Source organism: Neolamprologus brichardi, chromosome 19, assembly GCF_056152115.1.
Source record: "Neolamprologus brichardi isolate AB-2024 chromosome 19, ASM5615211v1, whole genome shotgun sequence".
Taxonomy (NCBI): Eukaryota; Metazoa; Chordata; class Actinopteri; order Cichliformes; family Cichlidae; genus Neolamprologus; species Neolamprologus brichardi.
Window position 1 is genome coordinate 14,210,027 of NC_142122.1, and position 17,259 is coordinate 14,227,285.

A 17,259-nucleotide genomic window follows, 5' to 3' on the forward strand; every position below is an offset into this window, starting at 1 on the left:
TTTACTTCAATTATTGCTCTGAAAGAGTAAATGTCTGCTGTCTGTAAAGCAACACACACCTGCACGAATGAGTGGTTAACTGGTGGCTTTCTTTTAGTTGTGTAATGCTTTATTTTTGGTTTTTTTTGTTTTTGTCTTGGATTTGGTCACATTAACAGCCATATATTACACATACTAAAAATGTAGGTTTATTCCAAGCAAAGTTTTTAATCTTATGTCACAAAACGGTGGTGTTGCATTCTGCTTGTTGTGATCTGACAAACCTCAAGACTTCACTGGACTATACAGTGTCAGTATGTGCAGGGAAATTGGCAGACTTTATTCAATTACACCTTCACCTAGCTTTAAAAAAAAAAAAATCTTCAGACTGTATACATTAAACAAGTTATTTCACATTGTTGACATAACTTATTAAAATGTTATCTTTTAAAAAGTAATGTTTGTGAGAATAGTGTTCAGCAAAACACTATGAAAATATAAGTAGTGTAAGTGTCTTTCTTAAGATTACACAATCTACAGGAGAAGTCAATGTGTGCAGTGATGAAAAATGTTAGCTCTTTCCTCCACCTCGGTAACTGAGGTGTTTGGGGTGCAAAAATGGCACGTGGGTTTTTAGCCGAGGTCACGGTTACATTATTCTCTGCATGCTTATTTTATTAACTTCTGTGAACCCCACTAACACAAAGCAGCTTTCATTTCCCCATTAGGCCACAGGCAGAAGAAAGCAGAAGTCTTGAACTATTCCGGCCCGACAAGAGTCAGCATGGTAACTTTAAACCATGCTTAGGGGAACAGTTTGAGAAACAAACAAACAAATAGAAATATTTTGTTGGTAGAAGGAAGTTGCTGAAAGATTCAGACTGATGCAGGTTGTCGCCTGGGTTCTTTGAATTTTTACCCTCTAGTCTTCCCTTGCTTTTGTCAATCAAATTTAGCTACGAGAGTTTTGTGTTGTATACTTTGCCTGTTTGAGCTGTTGTTGAGTTCTCGTACCTTTCTCTCTTTCAGGTTGTCGACCGTTTGGGGAAGGTGATAATCCAGAGGATGGACTACCGGTGAGTGACATTAAAGTTTAGTAAAGAAAACCTGTGTTGCTATGACTGAAAAGAGTGAAGTTCTCTCTGCTTTGTCACCGACTCTGAAATGACATGATCCACATGTTTGGTTGAGGTCTGATCTGTCCCAGCCAGGTGCTGACACCTGCCTTTGTTGTCTCACAGTTGTTCTTAGAGATTTACAGATGTTTAACCAGTGTCAGCCAGACCCTGAGGTGAAGCTGGGTGTTGGCCAACAAATGTGGTGTACTCTAACTCTGCAGCTGTCAGTCTTGTCAAGATTGAAGATGATATATTATCGCCTGGAGCATTCATCTTTACTAGTCAAATAAGGCTTTAGGATGTTGATGTTGTCTAGGAGCTGAAAAAACAAGGTACTTCAAGGTACTCAGTAGATAGTTATGAACTCGCGTTTAGCCTGTTTAAGCTAATCTCTCCATGATGCTGACGTCAGGGTCGCATCTCGTAAGACTCTTTATTCTTCCTTTGCGTGAAGATAGGACTCTATGACTTTAGCTAACTAAATTTGGGACCAACTAAACCTGTACACAATAACTGCATGCACCATGTATTGTACCAACAACAACACTCAGTGCCTTTGCACAGCGGTTGACTTGTCACCATGTGTGTTTAAGAATGTCACGTTCTCTTTAGCAGAGAAAGGCAGCAGGTGTATAGTTCAAGGCAACACACTCTTGGTAATTTGTTTTAGATATCTGGCCTTTTACAGGAAAGCCAGCTACCCACCTGTTCTGCTTCTGATTGCAAAGTTGATAAAGGCACATTAGTAGGAAGGGCAGCTCTTGTAGGACACATTTAGTGACAGTATAGAAGCCTCTGACACTGTTAAGCAATCCAATGCACCAGTGCTGTAAAGAAACCCTACACATAATAATGATTAACTGTTGTGCAACACTGAGGTGTGTTGATTCACCTCTGATCATTTCCTCCACTCTGCACTGCACACGATCGTGGCTCAAGAGTTGGGAGTTCGCTTTGTAATCAGAAGGTTGCTGGTTCGAGCCCCGGCTCGACAGTCTCGGTCGTTGTGTCCTTGGGCAAGACACTTCACCTACCGCCTACTAGTGTGGGCCAGAAGGGCCGATGGCGCGATATGGCCTCGCTTCTGTCAGTCTGCCCCAGGTCTGTGGCTACAACTGTAGCTTGCCTCCACCAGTGTGTGAATGGGTGGATGACTGGGTGTGTAAAGCGCTTTGCGGTCCCTAGGGGGGGACTAGTAAAAGCGTTATACAAATACAGGCCATTTACCATTTACCACTGTATATGGAATAGACAGAACCACGTTTGTGGTCTCTTGTTGATTTCATGCTAGACCTCATGTGAATTAAATTTTTAGCTATGAACCTCCCAGAGGCTTATACTTGCCTCTGATCTGCTCTGTACTTGCCCATCTGCATGATGCAGACTAGAAGAGCAGTGATGGAGGAGAAAGTGGTGTTCCAGTTCTTGTGGCAAAGTTCGTCTTTAAGGAATCAGCCTGAACATACAGGAAATCCAATGGCACCGCTGTTGCTAGGCAGCGGGGGGGGGGGGCAGGAGGAGGGGTAAGGGGTGCAGCCAGAGAGGGGTAGAAGGGGGGTGTTCAGCAAGCCACCGAGGGTGTCACCATGGTGATTTGGCATCCGAATGTTGCGGTCAGAGACCTGGGCTACAGAAAAAGAGAAGTGAACCAGAGGCTGCGGCCAGAGAAGCAGCAAATACCACCACACAGCAAAGTGTTAGCCGAGCTGTGTGGCTCCAAGCTCCATCACGAAGTCACGTCAGTGTCTGTGCAGATAAATGATGACTTTCAAAAAAAAAAAAAAAAGAAGTACAGAAGCTTTGCTGCATGTCACCCCCTCCCAACCTTTCTGTGGCTCCCTCCATCTGCCATGTGTGGGTGTGTAAAAGGCAAAATGCAAAAAAAGCATAAAAGAAAGAAATTGTTATGACCACTAGAGGTGGGAAATGGATAGTAATTTCATTCACTTCACACGGAGTCATGAAATAATCACTCTAGTAAGTCAGATTAGTTGCTGTATTTGGAGCGTGTGCACTTTCTGCTAATATTTGGCACCAGAATGTTAATAATTGTATCACAAGAGGAAGCGGTGTGATGATGCATCAAGATTTCAAAATGTTGTCCCACCCCTGGTTGACCACACATGTAGTTTTTATTAGTGGTAGGTCTTTTTAGAAGCAGTAGCAGCTCTCTATGGATTTGCTGTGACCTTGTGCCAAAAACAGATACCAGAGGTCACCATGAAGCCTTGTTTTTGTTCCTTGATTAAATGGCTCTAAAAATCGACGGTATCAAAATTTGCTGGAATTCATCCTAGCCTTGCATTGTTACAAAGACTTGTGTGCGTCGGGTATGTGCACGCACACACGCGTGCATTGTCAGTGTTCGTGCGCTGAAGATGGTCTTCTCCACCCACATCCTGCCCACTGAGGCTGAGCACCCACATGTATGCCCTTCACAAGCTTACCACATTCTTCCTCTCACTCAAAAAACACACACACACACACACACACTGAACATGCAACATATTTCACCCATAGAGAAAAGTGGTTGCACAACACCCTACTCAGCTGTGATGACCCACTGCCAGGAATTATGCTGTACCGCTACAGTCCTTCCGCTAGTACTAAGTAAAATATGTATGTGAGGGTTTTTTGTTCTTTTGCTTTTTTTCTTTTCTCGAATACCACAGGAAAACATCCACATCTAATTTAGAACTGGCAGGAAGTTTTCTCTTATCTGTTTTGTACACATGGGTTTTGTTGGCCAGTGAGTTTCACAGCCTCACTCTGACCGATGATGTCGTTTTCTATGAGACATCTCCAAGCTGTGAAGAAGAGTAGTTTAAAGGTAGCCATTTGACATTTTATGAAATATGCCTTTTATTCTCTTTTGCTGTGAATTTGACAAAAATCTATCAAAATGTATTTGTAGATTGATGTAACTCAGCAGGCCGGAAGTTGTTACATACATCTCACCTCACTCTTACAAATAAAGACTCACTTCCCAAAACAGCCAACCACTCCTTTAGGACACATCAGGAGTGGGCTTTTTTTTAATTTTTTTTTTACATTTTTTAATTTTAAATTTTAAGCTGGCAGGACCCAGAGATGAGCACCCATCAGGCTTCTTTCTAGCCTGTGAGAAACAAGCTCATAGAGAAGTAAAGCATATATTCATGTTTGCATCCAAATATCCAGGCACGCACACAAAACGTTCCTTTGCTTTGTTGAAGTGTGTGTCGTAAGCTTTTAGTATGTGGGCCAGCCTTCCCTGTCCTCAACCCCTGTGCCTTTGAGGGCGGAAGTGCATGGATCCCTGATGTTGGTGTGGAGCCAGGTTGCCCGTGGCTCCGCACCACCTACAACGCCCTCTCTGCATTCCTCCCCCTTCTCGTCTCCTCCCTCAAACAGCCACATCTCTAGGGTCAGATCAGCTCCAGATTGGCCCCCACGCATGCCTTTGAATAGTGGGGGCTTGGGCAAGCACTTTAAAAGGAAGCCCAAGTCTGTTTCCCATTTGCCCCGCCGCCCCTCGCTCCTTTCTCTCTTTCTCTCACATACACATACAGCTGTCATCTGGCTTTTTAAGTTCTCTGCTGCATTTCTCCAGCTGGAGCTGGTTTATGACATTCCCTCGGCAGACTCTTTGGCCTCTCGCTCCCTCTCCCCCCTCTCTCTCGCTCTAGCTCTCTCAGACGCGCACACACAAATACAACACAATCTCATTTTTTCCTGCTCTGTTCTTTCTCTTCCCTCTGCCTCCAATGTCTCCTGTTCCTCACATTCCCCTGCAGACGCTGTCGATGTGTGTTGCACCACTTGGTATGTTTGGAGGCAATGAAGGAACAAAGTCACACACACGCACACAGACCATGTGTTAGCAGTCTGTGGGGTGGGTGGGGTAGGGGGCTAGTGGAGGAGAGAAGGGGGGGGAAGTCAAAGGAAGCATCTCTTAGCAACCACAGGACAGTAATTACTGTAGCAGCAGCTGGGAGCAAACCAGATTTCCGCTGTGCGTTAAAGCACTGGCGTGGGCTACTTTACACACGGCACTGACTAACTACAGCCAGCACCACCTCCACACACAGAAAAGAGAGAGGGAGAGAAGGTGGGAGAAGGAGAAGAGAGGAGGACTAACCCTGCTTTGATGAGGTCGAGATGTGTGTGGGGGGGAAAAAGAGGGTCAGCTAGCCAGTGCATACGAGGCTCGAATACGGTCCGATCGAACTCGAAGATGCCTCGGCATGCATCCATCTGTGTTTGTGTATTTTTGGTTGCGACACGCAGAGAGAAAGAACCTTCAGTTTAGCGGGGTCACTTTGAGACATCACAGGAGCGTTTAGAAATAGGCAGGCACGTCTGTGAATGTAAAGTTTAGCCACGTTTTGAGGGCGACCGGTGCCCAGTTCTGCTTATTTTCCCGTATCTCGCGTGAACGTTTGAATAAGCTGGAAGTTGTGAACATAGTTGCACTGAAATCAAGCTCCACAAAATATCACAAGGCTCTTAACATAATAACTATCCTCCCCCAACTCTCATCACCTCTGCATGCATGAATCATGAAAATCACTGCTGCTTTTGATTTTTGTTGCCATGAGTACTTAAAGTATGAGGCTATTGCTGTTGGAGGCTCCTTGTTTAAATATAATTTCTGTAGATGTGTAAAAATATTTTCCTGCGTTTGATGTCCTCTGTGTCATTCACAAGATGTTATTTATAGGCCGATTGATGTCAACAGTGAGCTTTCTTCTTGTAATTGTTGGAAGGAATTAATTGTTCGCTTTCACGTTGCAGCGCATGGTTTCCAACATTTCTCTTTTTTTCAGTATTGTCAAGAGCCTTTTTAGGCCAGTGTTTGTAGATTTTTGCATCAGCTAAAATGTTTGTGGGAACACATGCAAGGCTGATGGGAACTCTGAGTTCTTAACAGAAGGGCCTTGAGTCATCTACACAGCTCAGTCATTTGGACAAGCGTGGGTGCAGGATGCCCCCTGGTGGTTAAAGTGGAACACACACACACACACACACACACACACACACACACACACACACACACACAAACACAAACGACAGCCTACACACACTGAGTCAAAGCTGTTGTAATCATGAAAACTGAACTGATTGACCATTAGAGCTTTTAACAGTGAAGCAGTATCGTGAAAAGTGAGAATGGCTTTTTTCAGGGGGGATTAACAAAAAAAATTGATAATTTGCAGATTTTTTGGTAAGCAAAGTGACTAAAAATAATTACAAAAGTTGTTATTGCATCATCAGAGTGTTAATTCACTAGATTTTCTTTGTGATGTGTTACTAAGGAAGAAATTTGAACATGTTTTAAGTTTCATCCTGTTTCGCATACTTACCTGATTCTGTATGCCTGTAGGTGTGTGATGAGCCTCCTTCCATCTGTACCCCGATGAAAGAGCCCTTCTCTCCTCTGAACAATGTCGTCTCCACCGAGCCATTCAGGGGCTGCTACGTTCGCGCCCAGCCCTTTGACGAGTTCCCCTCCAGCAACAGGCGCTACCTGCCTCCACAGGTCTGCCTTTGCCTTACTGGCTTATATCAATATATAATTCTTTAAATTAAGGTACTTTTTATGTAGTATTTTCCACAAAGTGTTGATTTCTAGTCTTTCTAGCAATCTGACTTCTTATTTTCCTCTTTAAGTCGACTCGCCGTGTCAGTTTTCGCATGGATGAAGAAGAGATCGTCCGCATCAACCCACGCAAAGACGTGCTCATCCGTGGCTACGAGGACTACCGTCACCCTGTCATGTGGAAACCTGAACCCGACCGTGAGGACCTGGATTTCCCCACTGCATTTCACAAACTGGACAGTAAGAAGTGCGAGTACCTCTTCCCCGATGGCCCCGGTGGAGACTCCCACTCAGGCCCCGGAATGGGTATAGGAACAGGTATAGGGCTTGGGCTGGGCAAGGACACGGCCATCAAGACTCAGCCGTCGCCCCTCATGAAGTCCAAAAAGAGCAGACGGCGGCGAGAGGACGGCGAGCGTTCACGGTGCATCTACTGTCGGGAGATGTTCAACCACGAAGACAACTGGCGGGGGCAGTGCCAGGATGCCCCCGACCCAATTAAACAGTGCATCTACAAAGTCAGCTGTATGCTATGCGCCGAGAGCATGCTGTATCACTGCATGTCTGACTCAGAGGGTGACTTCTCAGACCCCTGTTCATGTGACACTTCTGACGAGCAGTTCTGTCTGCGCTGGCTGGCCCTGGTGGCCCTCTCGTTTATCGCACCCTGCATGTGCTGCTACCTGCCTCTGCGCGCGTGCCACCACTGTGGCGAGGCCTGCCGCTGCTGTGGGGGCAAGCACAAGGCCGCGGGGTGACCCGACACCGGACACTGGGACGCCATCAAAGCTAGCAAAACAAAGGAAGTGGATAAAAGCGGAAAATTATAAGCTGGCATCCTTTTTTCATTCCCCTCTCAGACGGGGTGATATGTGTTGATCCCCACTTTGAGGGCTTTTGGAGATTTCAGTTTGTGTTTGTCGCCGACAAGCAGCAGCGGAGGACAAAACCATATGCTTTGTGGGGGGTAGGGGGGCTCTGAGCATCAAGCTAAGCTCAGGAGCTTAAGCTGAGGAGAAGAAGAGGAGGAGAAGTCACGATTAATAGACTTGGAGATGTTACTACACACATCTGCACATACAAACACACACACACCTCTCTCTCACATTCACACCCATAAGCCAGGCCACAAATATCAGACTTCTAGTACAAGTTATGTGTAACTTCATGAAGGAAAATTGTCTTTTGTACAGAGAGCGACAACTTCACGACAAAAAAAAGAAAAAGAAATCAAAACTATTCTGCGCTGAGGAAAAAACGTACTTGCTGTTTGGGTATGCTAAAAGGGATATGTTTTTGCTTGTTTGTGAATTTGCAGTTAGGTAACAGTGGCCTTTCCTTCATGGCTTAAGCATTCGCTGACAATGTAATTATTAGACAGAGAAAAGTGCACTATAAAATGATATTCCCCCCGAGTAAAGGTAATTCTCTGAAATTCTTGTGGTATATTAACCACCGTGTTCTATTGTAATTTTAATGCTTGAGAGTAGTTGCTGTGGTGGATGTCTGGCCATTTGATTTCCTTCTTTCCTTTCCATCACTTTTTTTAAGCAGAGTAACAGATTGATTTTGAAGGTCCACCTTGGCACAGCTTGCACAGTTCATTTAAAAGACGTTAAAATGACTAACTCGCCTTCCTGAGGTGATTTAGATCGTTTGATTGCATTCCAAAATAAAGGGATCGATTCTACGATTAGAAGGGAAAAATATGGTAACAACTTCACTACATTAAACACCCCCTCCCCCCCATATATTTTTATTTCCTCATAAGAAAATTGCATTTTAGAACCTCTTGAACCATATAAATAGAAACCAACACACAACAGTTTCATTTACTTCAGTGAATCTCAGTTATAGTCCAGTTATTTACTGCTGTAGTGAAATTGGTGGGTTTTTTTGTTTGTTGTTATTTTTTTTTTCTTCTTTTCCTGCTCAGTTTTACAATTAGTTCTTAATCAAGTGTTAAAATGTTGCTCAACCAGCAAGTTTTGTTTTGGTGAGGTAAGGGGTTACAGTGCTCCTTGGTTAAAATGACATGGCACTTAAATTAGACTATTCTTTGACCGATAAAACTCCAGATTTTGGAATTAGTCTGTTCAAAAATTAAGTTAACATCCTGTTTGGTTTTTTTTTGTTTTTTTTTAGTGGGTTAAAAATAAAAGAGACAAAAAACCAAAAAAAACAACAACCCTCTTTTTAAAGCACTGCTCTCCAAGCTTTGGTTGCAGCACCCTCTTAAATTCCCTTGTTTGACCTCTGAATCGTTCTGTTTTTCCCCTTCAAATGTTGTGCAAATGTGGTATTACATTGTTCCTTGAAAGTTAGTCCACTCCTTCCACGAATGAATGAATGAATGAACAAACGAACGAGTGAAGGAATGAATGCATTGTTTTGGGAACGCTGAGCATCTCAGCTACTAAACCCTGAGATGTTCTGTATGTGTGTGTGTGTGTGCACAGGTCTGCATACGCAGAGGTGGTTTTATGTTACGTAACGTCACCGGTGACTATGTGATTCAGGCTTTGACTCATAACAGTACTGACCACCATCCTGCTTTTGGAAGCCCTGGCTTCAGAGTAAACAAAGTAATGAAATGCACTCATCGGCTTTCTTGCCAAGTTAGATTGAGAAGAGTGACGCTTGTTCTGTTAATATGAAGACTGAAAGCAGGTGGAAGCAGCTAACCGATATCTCTAAATTGCATTAATCCCTTTTCCCTTTAAATTAAAAAAAAAAAAAAAAAAAAAAAGTAATCAAAAAGCGCATTTAAAAAAAAAAAAAAAAAGGAATTACATATGGATGCACGGATGTTTAAAAATAAATTGGCCAACGCCAGCATGATATTTTTCCACATTTTAATGTGTTTTTGTTGTTATTTATTTCCGTCTTTGTCAAGGGAAACAAAGAAATCTTCACCCTAAATAAGACTGTTAAAAAGCTTCTTCATCACATTGGGGTTTTTTTTGTTTTGTTTTTAATACTCACAAGAAGAAGAAAAAAAGCGGCGTGGAGACCAGAGATTATGGAATGTCAGTGAAATTCGGAGTCTTGTAGTGATGACAGATGGAATAACAGTTAGCGGTGCGAAATGGCTAGAAGCAGCAATTTGAAACAACTACCAATGGGATGGCAAAGGATACTGCTGACTGACAAAAGATAGGGCAGGAAATAAGGTTTCCTATGCAACCGGTGTCTGAAAAGTCTGCTAGCAGCTGTCCGCTGCAAAGCGAGAGGTGGCAAGCGAAAATCACTTTATATGTGGACAGGGCTATAGCCAAAATTAATGACCAGAAATATTGTCCACTTGGAGTTCCTGGTAGGCCAATATCGGTTGACGAGGGCAGCATGTCGACATCTGTAGTCCACTGCACAAACATGGTATGACCTGTAAATTGGTAACCTCAGGAGATGGATTATGTTTGCCTCCGTTTCAGTCGTAACTACATGAATGAAGCTTCATATTTAGTAAACAGATGTGAATGATGATAATCTTCTGGTCTAACTCTTGGCAAGAAAGACACTATCCTGCACTCCTCACCCAAATGTCCAAATTTAAAACCCTTTGGGAAACAGTATCTACATGGACTGTTTGGCAGTCTTACCCAACAGAATATTCAAAATTGAACTTAACGTTTCTAGAGTAAAAGTCGCTACAAGAACAGCTTAGTTTGGACATCTGGCTGCAATAACCCAAATGCTCCCTAACTGAAAAGTGTAATCCACCTCAGTTTTTTTTTTAATAGCAAATTTGGTACAACATCCAAATGCTGTTATTATCAGATATGCATGTTTTCCCACCTCCTGTCACTCCGAGTTTAAAAAGGAAAAAAAAAAAAGAGAGAGAGAGAAACCACACCTCACTTAGGAGTACAAGAGAACAATTTATCTTCCAGATTCCTCCCTAACCAATGCTCCCTTTACTTTCTATGCAAACCTTCGAATGTGGGGAAACGCATTGACCTCTTGGCGGACTGAGTCAGTGACTAGACGGGACATTTTAAATGCTATATATAGGTAGACGACAAACCCCTGGTACCAAACTCCAAATACCTGTAAATATGTAACACTATATTTAAGTACTGATAATAATCCCAGTTTTGTTTTTTTGTTTTTTTCGTTTCTTCTTTTTTTTGCCTTTGAAATTTTAAAGATAGAGTTGTATTTATCGTTGCTGTCAGCATATACCGTAGCTTGAAATGACAGCATTTGTACATAGGTCACCTTTTAGTATTATTTCACATTGAAAAGTAGAGGGCGTTTGTGATGGAAATGACTATTGAGTTTCTAATAGAGTTTCTCTCTAGTTTTGTATGGTAGAAGGAAGGATAGTGCTAACACGGTACAGTAGTGGCAGTCCACTTGTTTTTAAAGTTTATTTATATATATATATATATATATATATATATATAAATAAATTTTAAAAAACAAACACACACATACGTATAAAGCTGCTAGATACAATCACTAATTTTATTGTGTTGACAGAGAAAATCAGCTATGAACGACTGTTAAACCTTAATTCTCCAACAGCATATAACGACAACGGTCAGTTTTGAAATGTTTGATTGCTCTGTGTGATGAAGTGGACACTTGTGCATGTGTGTGGGTGCGAGAGTGTTACTATATTGTGCCCACGGCTGTGTGTTTGTATGTGTGTGCGTGCTAGATTCCAGGTAGGTTGGCGGTGTGCGTGTGCGTTGGTGTGTGTGTAACCAAATGTTTGGTTGGTTGTCTTTTTCTCCCATTGTAATCTGATTACCCTGCATTATTGCAAGCTGAACCAAGGTTTGATGAACCTGATTAAAACTTGCTGGCTGAGAAGCAAAATGTAGGACGTGCATTTATACAAAGTGTAGAGAATGCTGAAATAACACTTCTCATTCTGCATTAACCAGCACAGTGCAACTTCCTGTCATGTACTGTATTATATATGCAACATGTGTCTGTCCGCTTTAATATATATATATATTTTTTTGACCTGCATTATATAAAGACTTCAGTTTTAACCACTTTGCTGCTAGTCTTTTATCCTCTTTCAATCTTGGAAACTGTGCATATCTTTGGGAATGCATACAAGTGTACATTCTTGACATTGTGTAGATTAAGAAAGATGAAAAAAAAGCTATATAAACCTGTTTCTCTTCAGTGTATTGTTTTAAAAACGGTTACTTTTTACAGCAGTTGAGTGGTTATGTTTCGATTCTCCGATGCTTTGGTGCACTGATGATACTATACGTAAGCTTTTTTTCATCTTACAGCGCTCGATGTAACATTTACGTGATTAGTTCTAAATAGTGGAAGACATTTGTGTTTTGAAACTTGCAGTATAAATGGTACTATTCTTAACTATTCTGTAAAACACTGCCTGTTTTCTTACTTTTCGTTCTTTCACTTTCTCTATTTGTGCACATTTCTTTTTCCTGTGCATCCTTTTTTTTTTTTTTTTTTTTTTTTGGTTTCCTTTTAGTGCCATCTGCTTTCACATCCTGACAACCTCAAAAAAGTGCCTCACGTCCATCCTAGTTTCCATCTTAACGTCTCTTGTTCTGGTTTTATTGGTTTCTACACGTCTAGGTATTATCATGGTTCGAGAATACCAAGTATCTGTTGTAAAATTTATAGTACCAATAACTCATGTCATAGTTGTATTTTCTTTATACAGATGTAGCTTGTTACTTTTCATAAATATAATGTAAATATGCATACATATGTTTGTAACTGTTTTTATGTTACATCATACACTTGTAATTTGACATATCAAATAACATTATCATAATAAAATGGTGAGTTTTAATCTTTTGCCTGCGCTCGATTGATTTCTTGATCACAGCCAACGTATACAATGTTGCATAGAGAAGGCAAAATATAAGAAGACATACATTTAGTGAACGCAACATTAAATGGGTGGGGACCTCTGAAGATTGACAACCAAGACTTCAGCAACAGATCCTTTAGGTTCTATACATTGTGAGGTAGGACCACAAAATGTAGAACTAGTTCAAGCTCAAAACCCATCTAGCCATCGATCCATCCGTCTTCTGTCACTTATCTGGGGCAGTGTTGATGGGTCAGCAGTCAAAGCAGAAATGTCCAGACCTCACTCTCTGCAGACATCTTCCCCAAGTCTTCCAGGAGGATACTGAGGCATTCCCAAGCCAGTTGAAAGATATAATCTCTCAAGCATGTCCTGGATCTCCTCCCAATGGGACATAGCCAGGAGGCATCCCAATCAGATGTCTGAACCACGTTAACTGGCTCTTTTTGATACAGAGGAGTAGCTGCTCTACTTTGAGTCGATGTCAGTGGTTGCAAAGGATGCTGCAGAAAAGACTTTATCAACAGCTGAGAGACCCAATGTGCTAAATTCCTACAAAATTCACAGCAACGTCTGCCGGTAATGATATGCAATAGAAATGTGAGCTGGTTCTCAGAAGCCATGAAGGCAGAATTTTCTGTGGAAAATATAGAGGGCCTTTTAACATCTTCTTGTCTTCAATGACGTTCCTCAAAAAGATTCCTGATTATTCTTTTTTTTTTTAATCTTTAGAACTTGCTAAGATTTAAAAAAATGTATTCTCACTTAGATGGGCAGTAGTATAATTAACAGTTATGTTGATAGGATTACGGACTCATCATTATCCTGCAGAATAAGGTTTCCACTATGAGGAAAAGCAGTTGTCATAAGTGGTTGTTAGTGGTCTAGAACATTAGGTGGGGGTAGCATCCACATGGAAGCCAGGACAAAGTTTCCCAGCAGAACATTCCCTAGAGCATCACACTGCCTCCATGATGTTGGCTGCTTCCTTTGGTGCATCCAGCCGTCATCACTTTCATCATACCAGTCGGCTGACAGTTCAGTTCTGATGCTGATGGCCCCATTGTAGATGCTTTCATATGTCTATCTACACTTTAAAAGAGAGGATTTAAGTGTTCACCTTATATAATTGGATAAATATCCTCAGCTTTAATAATAAACATCACTAAAAGTGACTCAGAAATGCACTCACTGTGAGCACAGCGATGAGAGGGCCCTGCAGCAGTCCCACCAGGACGTCGCCCGGGTGGTGTTTGTAGTCAGAGACGCGCGTGTATCCCACATACAGAGAGAACGACACCAGGAAGAACTGGATGGTGGGTCGAACCAGTCTCGTCCATTTCCCCTGCATCCGGGCCTGGACATAGAGCTTTACACACAAAAGTACAGATTCGAGCTCAACTTAAAGGTTACATGCACATAAAAGAACCAATTTTTGTGAAAAAATAAGGTTAAGATTGGAGCCATTTATCTATAGCTACAATCTTTTCGGACCATTCCCTGTAAACCCTAGACTGGCTTCAAAGTCCCTTAAATGACCTTTCTCTTCCATTCTGATGCTAAATTTGGTCATAGGTCTAAATGCCTAAATGAGCTGCTGCCATATAATTGGCTGATTAGATGTTAGCATTTGTATTTGTCATCTATTTTCCGACATCAATGCACAAAGTTTATTGTTTTAACTTTAACAATATATACCTCTAATTTTGAAAATAGACACGCTTTACTTACAGTTTTGCTAAAACTGGCGGAACCTAGGCGGAACCAAAGTTGCGGAAGGTAGTTCCGAAATTCGCCCGTTTCATTCCGGGTCATTGTCTTGGTCGGACCACAGTGGAGGCGGATATCCACGATAACGGAATGAATGGATGCTAAAGCCCCCTGTGCTGTCATGGTTTTAGTAGATACACGCGCGTGAAACAGCTCGCGGCTTCAGCGATGGAGTGTGACATTTTGGACTCGTTAGAGCAGCTTGGGTAAGCGAAGTCACTGCTAGCATAACTGTTTAGCTTCCACATCCTGCGGCGTGTTTTCAATCAAAATAAAGCAGCCAAGACCCCCGTCTAACTCCTGGATGTGTTTGACTTTTGGTGTGTGCTGGTCCGTAGCTATGACGGCCCTCTGCTTGAGGAGAAGGCGCTGCTCAGAGCCGCAGAAGGAGGCCTGCAGTCGCTTGAATATGTAGACCTCTGCAAGTGGCTGTCAGCCAGGTTAAAGCCCCTGTGTGACCTGGAGGAGAGCATCACCTCAGGCCCAGGTGAGCAGCATCCATTCTCACCTTAATCTGATCTAAAAAAAAAACCCCCAAAAAAACAGTGTCTAATCTTTGCACTCACATCTGTTTTGTTTGCTCTTCTCCTCCAAGACGATATGGACAGCCTCCAGCTGGAGATGAGTGGTCTGCTGAGGGAGCTGCACTGCCCCTGTGAAGTTTCAGGGATTCTCAAGGGCACTGGGCAGAAAACAAAAGACCATCTCAAGTTTGTCTGTATGTATCATTCTGTGTAATCCACTCTGTGAGCTGTAAACTGTAAGTAAGTAGGAAGATTAGATTTTTGTGTCTGTTTTTCAGTGTTTTTAAGCTCTGAGCTTCAGGCCGCCCAGATTATGAGAAGCAGGCAAGTCTCTGATAAACAAGGCCAGAGTCCAGTGAACCAGGAGCTCACAGCAATCTGTGAAACTCTGAAACTACCTGTGCCAAAGGGACAGGAGGCCGCAGGAGTTTTCTCTCAACTTCAAAATAAGGTGAGGCTGTTTAAACTGCACGTAATTTCAGTTAGGATGAGCAAGAATAAGGCTCAATTTACTGATCAAAATGTATGTATGTATAGTAGTAGCAGTGTGCGCAATTCTTTTACGGTAATTGCAAAACAGTCAAACAAAAAAAGAAAATGAACAAAGATCTGCTCCTCCTTCTTTAACACAAGGCATGATGCAATCTTTTAAAAAAAAAAGTATTCTATAAGCTGTAGATAAGAACCCACTCGGACACAGTGAGAACATGCAAACTCCACACAGAAAGGCCTTGGGGAGATGGTGTGGTCGAACCCAGGACCTTCTTGCTGTGAAGCAACTACCGTCCCACCCATGCCAAAATAATCAGATTAACACATAAAAAAAACCTCTTGGCTGTGTAATTTAAATGTGTAGCACTCTCTGCTCATTATTATTAGGTGGCACAGACAGACATTGACACATTTCCTTCATTTTCTTCCTGCATTGCTTGATTAGCTGTCAATACTTGAGATAGCAAGTTAGGAGAAAATTGTTGTGTGTAATACATTAATCATTGTATTTTTACATCACTGTCTCTCTTTGATCATTTTTTTGTTGTTGTTTGTTTAACAGGTTGAAAACTTGCTTAAAACCCTTCCTGGTGCCTCTGTTGGAAACCCAGTGCTGAAGAAATCACTCAGTAGTGAACAGTGGGTATGTATATGATTGGCTAGTAGCTACACTGTACTGTGTATGTATCTGGTTGTATTGTTGTTACAGGTCTCTTTTTAATGCTTGCAGGAAAAATTACAAAGCATCAACGCAACTCTATCGTCGGAGTACGAATGTCGCCGCAGGATGCTGATCAAACGGCTCGACGTCACTGTTCAGTCATTTGGGTGGTCAGACAGAGCCAAGGTATGTTTACAGTCACACTTCAAACTAACGTCTGCTTGTTTGAAGAATGTTTTGTGGTTATTTGGCGAATAGCGAGAAGCATTCAGATAGTTGTGTTGTGTTTTAGGTGAAGGTGGACAGCATGGCAGGAGCTTACCAGCCTAAGAGACACTCTCTGAGGCCTCAGTCCTTTGTGGACATAGCGGCGCTGCTGGCTGCCAGAGAAGATCTCTGCAATGTGGTGAAGACCAGCAGCGGCTCGAGCAGGGAGAAGACCGCTTGTGCCATCAACAAGGTGCAGGAAACGTTTCCCACGGCCAGAATAGTCGGGGGCCGATTTGGACGTTTTCTTCATAGACGTTCTGTTTAACCTGTCTTTGCAGATCTTGATGGGAAGAGTACCAGATCGAGGAGGACGTCCCTCAGAGATTGAAGCCCCGCCTCCTGAGATGCCCCCCTGGCAGAAAAGACAAGATGGCGGAGGTGGTGGCTGGGGAGGACGTGGCGGTGGTGGGGGACGAGGTGGAGGAGCCTGGGGACAAGGAGGACGAGGTGGTGGAGGTGGATGGGGAGGAGGAGGAAGAGGAGGGGGTGGAGGTGGTTGGAGAGGAGGTGGGTGGAATCAAGGAGGACACGGCAGACACGGAGATTACGGAGGACACAGTGGGCATGGAGGGAAGCGAGGACGGTACCAGTATTAGCTTCCACTCATTGTCTTTTGCTGGGTTTTGTTGTTGTTTTTGTTTTCTTGCGACACTAGACGTAGTTTTTCACATGACCTCAACTGTTTGTTTGGTTTTTATGGATGAGAGAACTTTTTAAAAATCTGATGGATGATTGTCAGTATTGGGTGGAAAACCTTAAGCTTTTATCTGTGCTCATCGTCATCAGTGTTTTTAAAGTGAAAGTAGCTATGCTGCATGGACTCTGATGACTGAAACCACTGCTATCTGAATAACCTGATTACAATGAGGACAACTACACTGTAGTTCCATTGATTATCCTTCAGTATGCTCCTTTAAGCACAGGAGACTGTTTTTATTTTTTCCCCTTCCAGGATCCTGTAATAGTTATTTATATAATGGTGAGAAGCCTTTTCTTGTTGTTTTTAATTAATAAACCTCTTTCAATTCTACAATCATGTTGTATTGAAA

At 42.5% G+C, this 17,259-nt stretch overlaps 2 protein-coding genes across 2 annotated transcripts in view; both read left to right on the forward strand.

Moving 5' to 3' along the window:
* The window catches only part of spred1 (sprouty related EVH1 domain containing 1), a 33,159-nt gene extending 23,732 nt beyond the window's left edge, over window positions 1–9,427 (forward strand). The window contains exons 4-6 of the mRNA XM_006798447.3: window positions 1,009–1,055; window positions 6,463–6,618; window positions 6,750–9,427. Of these exons, the coding sequence (XP_006798510.1) occupies window positions 1,009–1,055; window positions 6,463–6,618; window positions 6,750–7,436 (890 nt within the window). The 3' untranslated portion in view covers window positions 7,437–9,427. The remainder of the gene's footprint in view (window positions 1–1,008; window positions 1,056–6,462; window positions 6,619–6,749) is intronic.
* A 4,895-nt stretch (window positions 9,428–14,322) lies between these two features.
* Window positions 14,323–17,243, forward strand: tslig3b (tRNA splicing ligase complex subunit 3B). Its single transcript, XM_006798448.3, has 8 exons — window positions 14,323–14,469; window positions 14,602–14,750; window positions 14,859–14,981; window positions 15,066–15,238; window positions 15,842–15,922; window positions 16,010–16,126; window positions 16,233–16,400; window positions 16,489–17,243. The coding sequence occupies exons 1-8, from the start codon at window positions 14,432–14,434 to the stop codon at window positions 16,804–16,806; spliced, it is 1,167 nt and encodes a 388-aa protein (XP_006798511.2). The 5' UTR covers window positions 14,323–14,431; the 3' UTR covers window positions 16,807–17,243.
* The last annotated feature ends 16 nt before the right edge of the window (window positions 17,244–17,259 follow it).

Coding starts and splice junctions, on each gene's coding strand:
- tslig3b (XM_006798448.3), top strand. CDS start 14,432: ATGGAGTGTGACATTTTGGACTCGTTAGAGCAGCTTGG. Junction 14,751..14,858: donor GAGCATCACCTCAGGCCCAG/GTGAGCAGCATC, acceptor TTCTCCTCCAAG/ACGATATGGACAGCCTCCAG. Junction 15,239..15,841: donor TCTCTCAACTTCAAAATAAG/GTGAGGCTGTTT, acceptor TTTGTTTAACAG/GTTGAAAACTTGCTTAAAAC.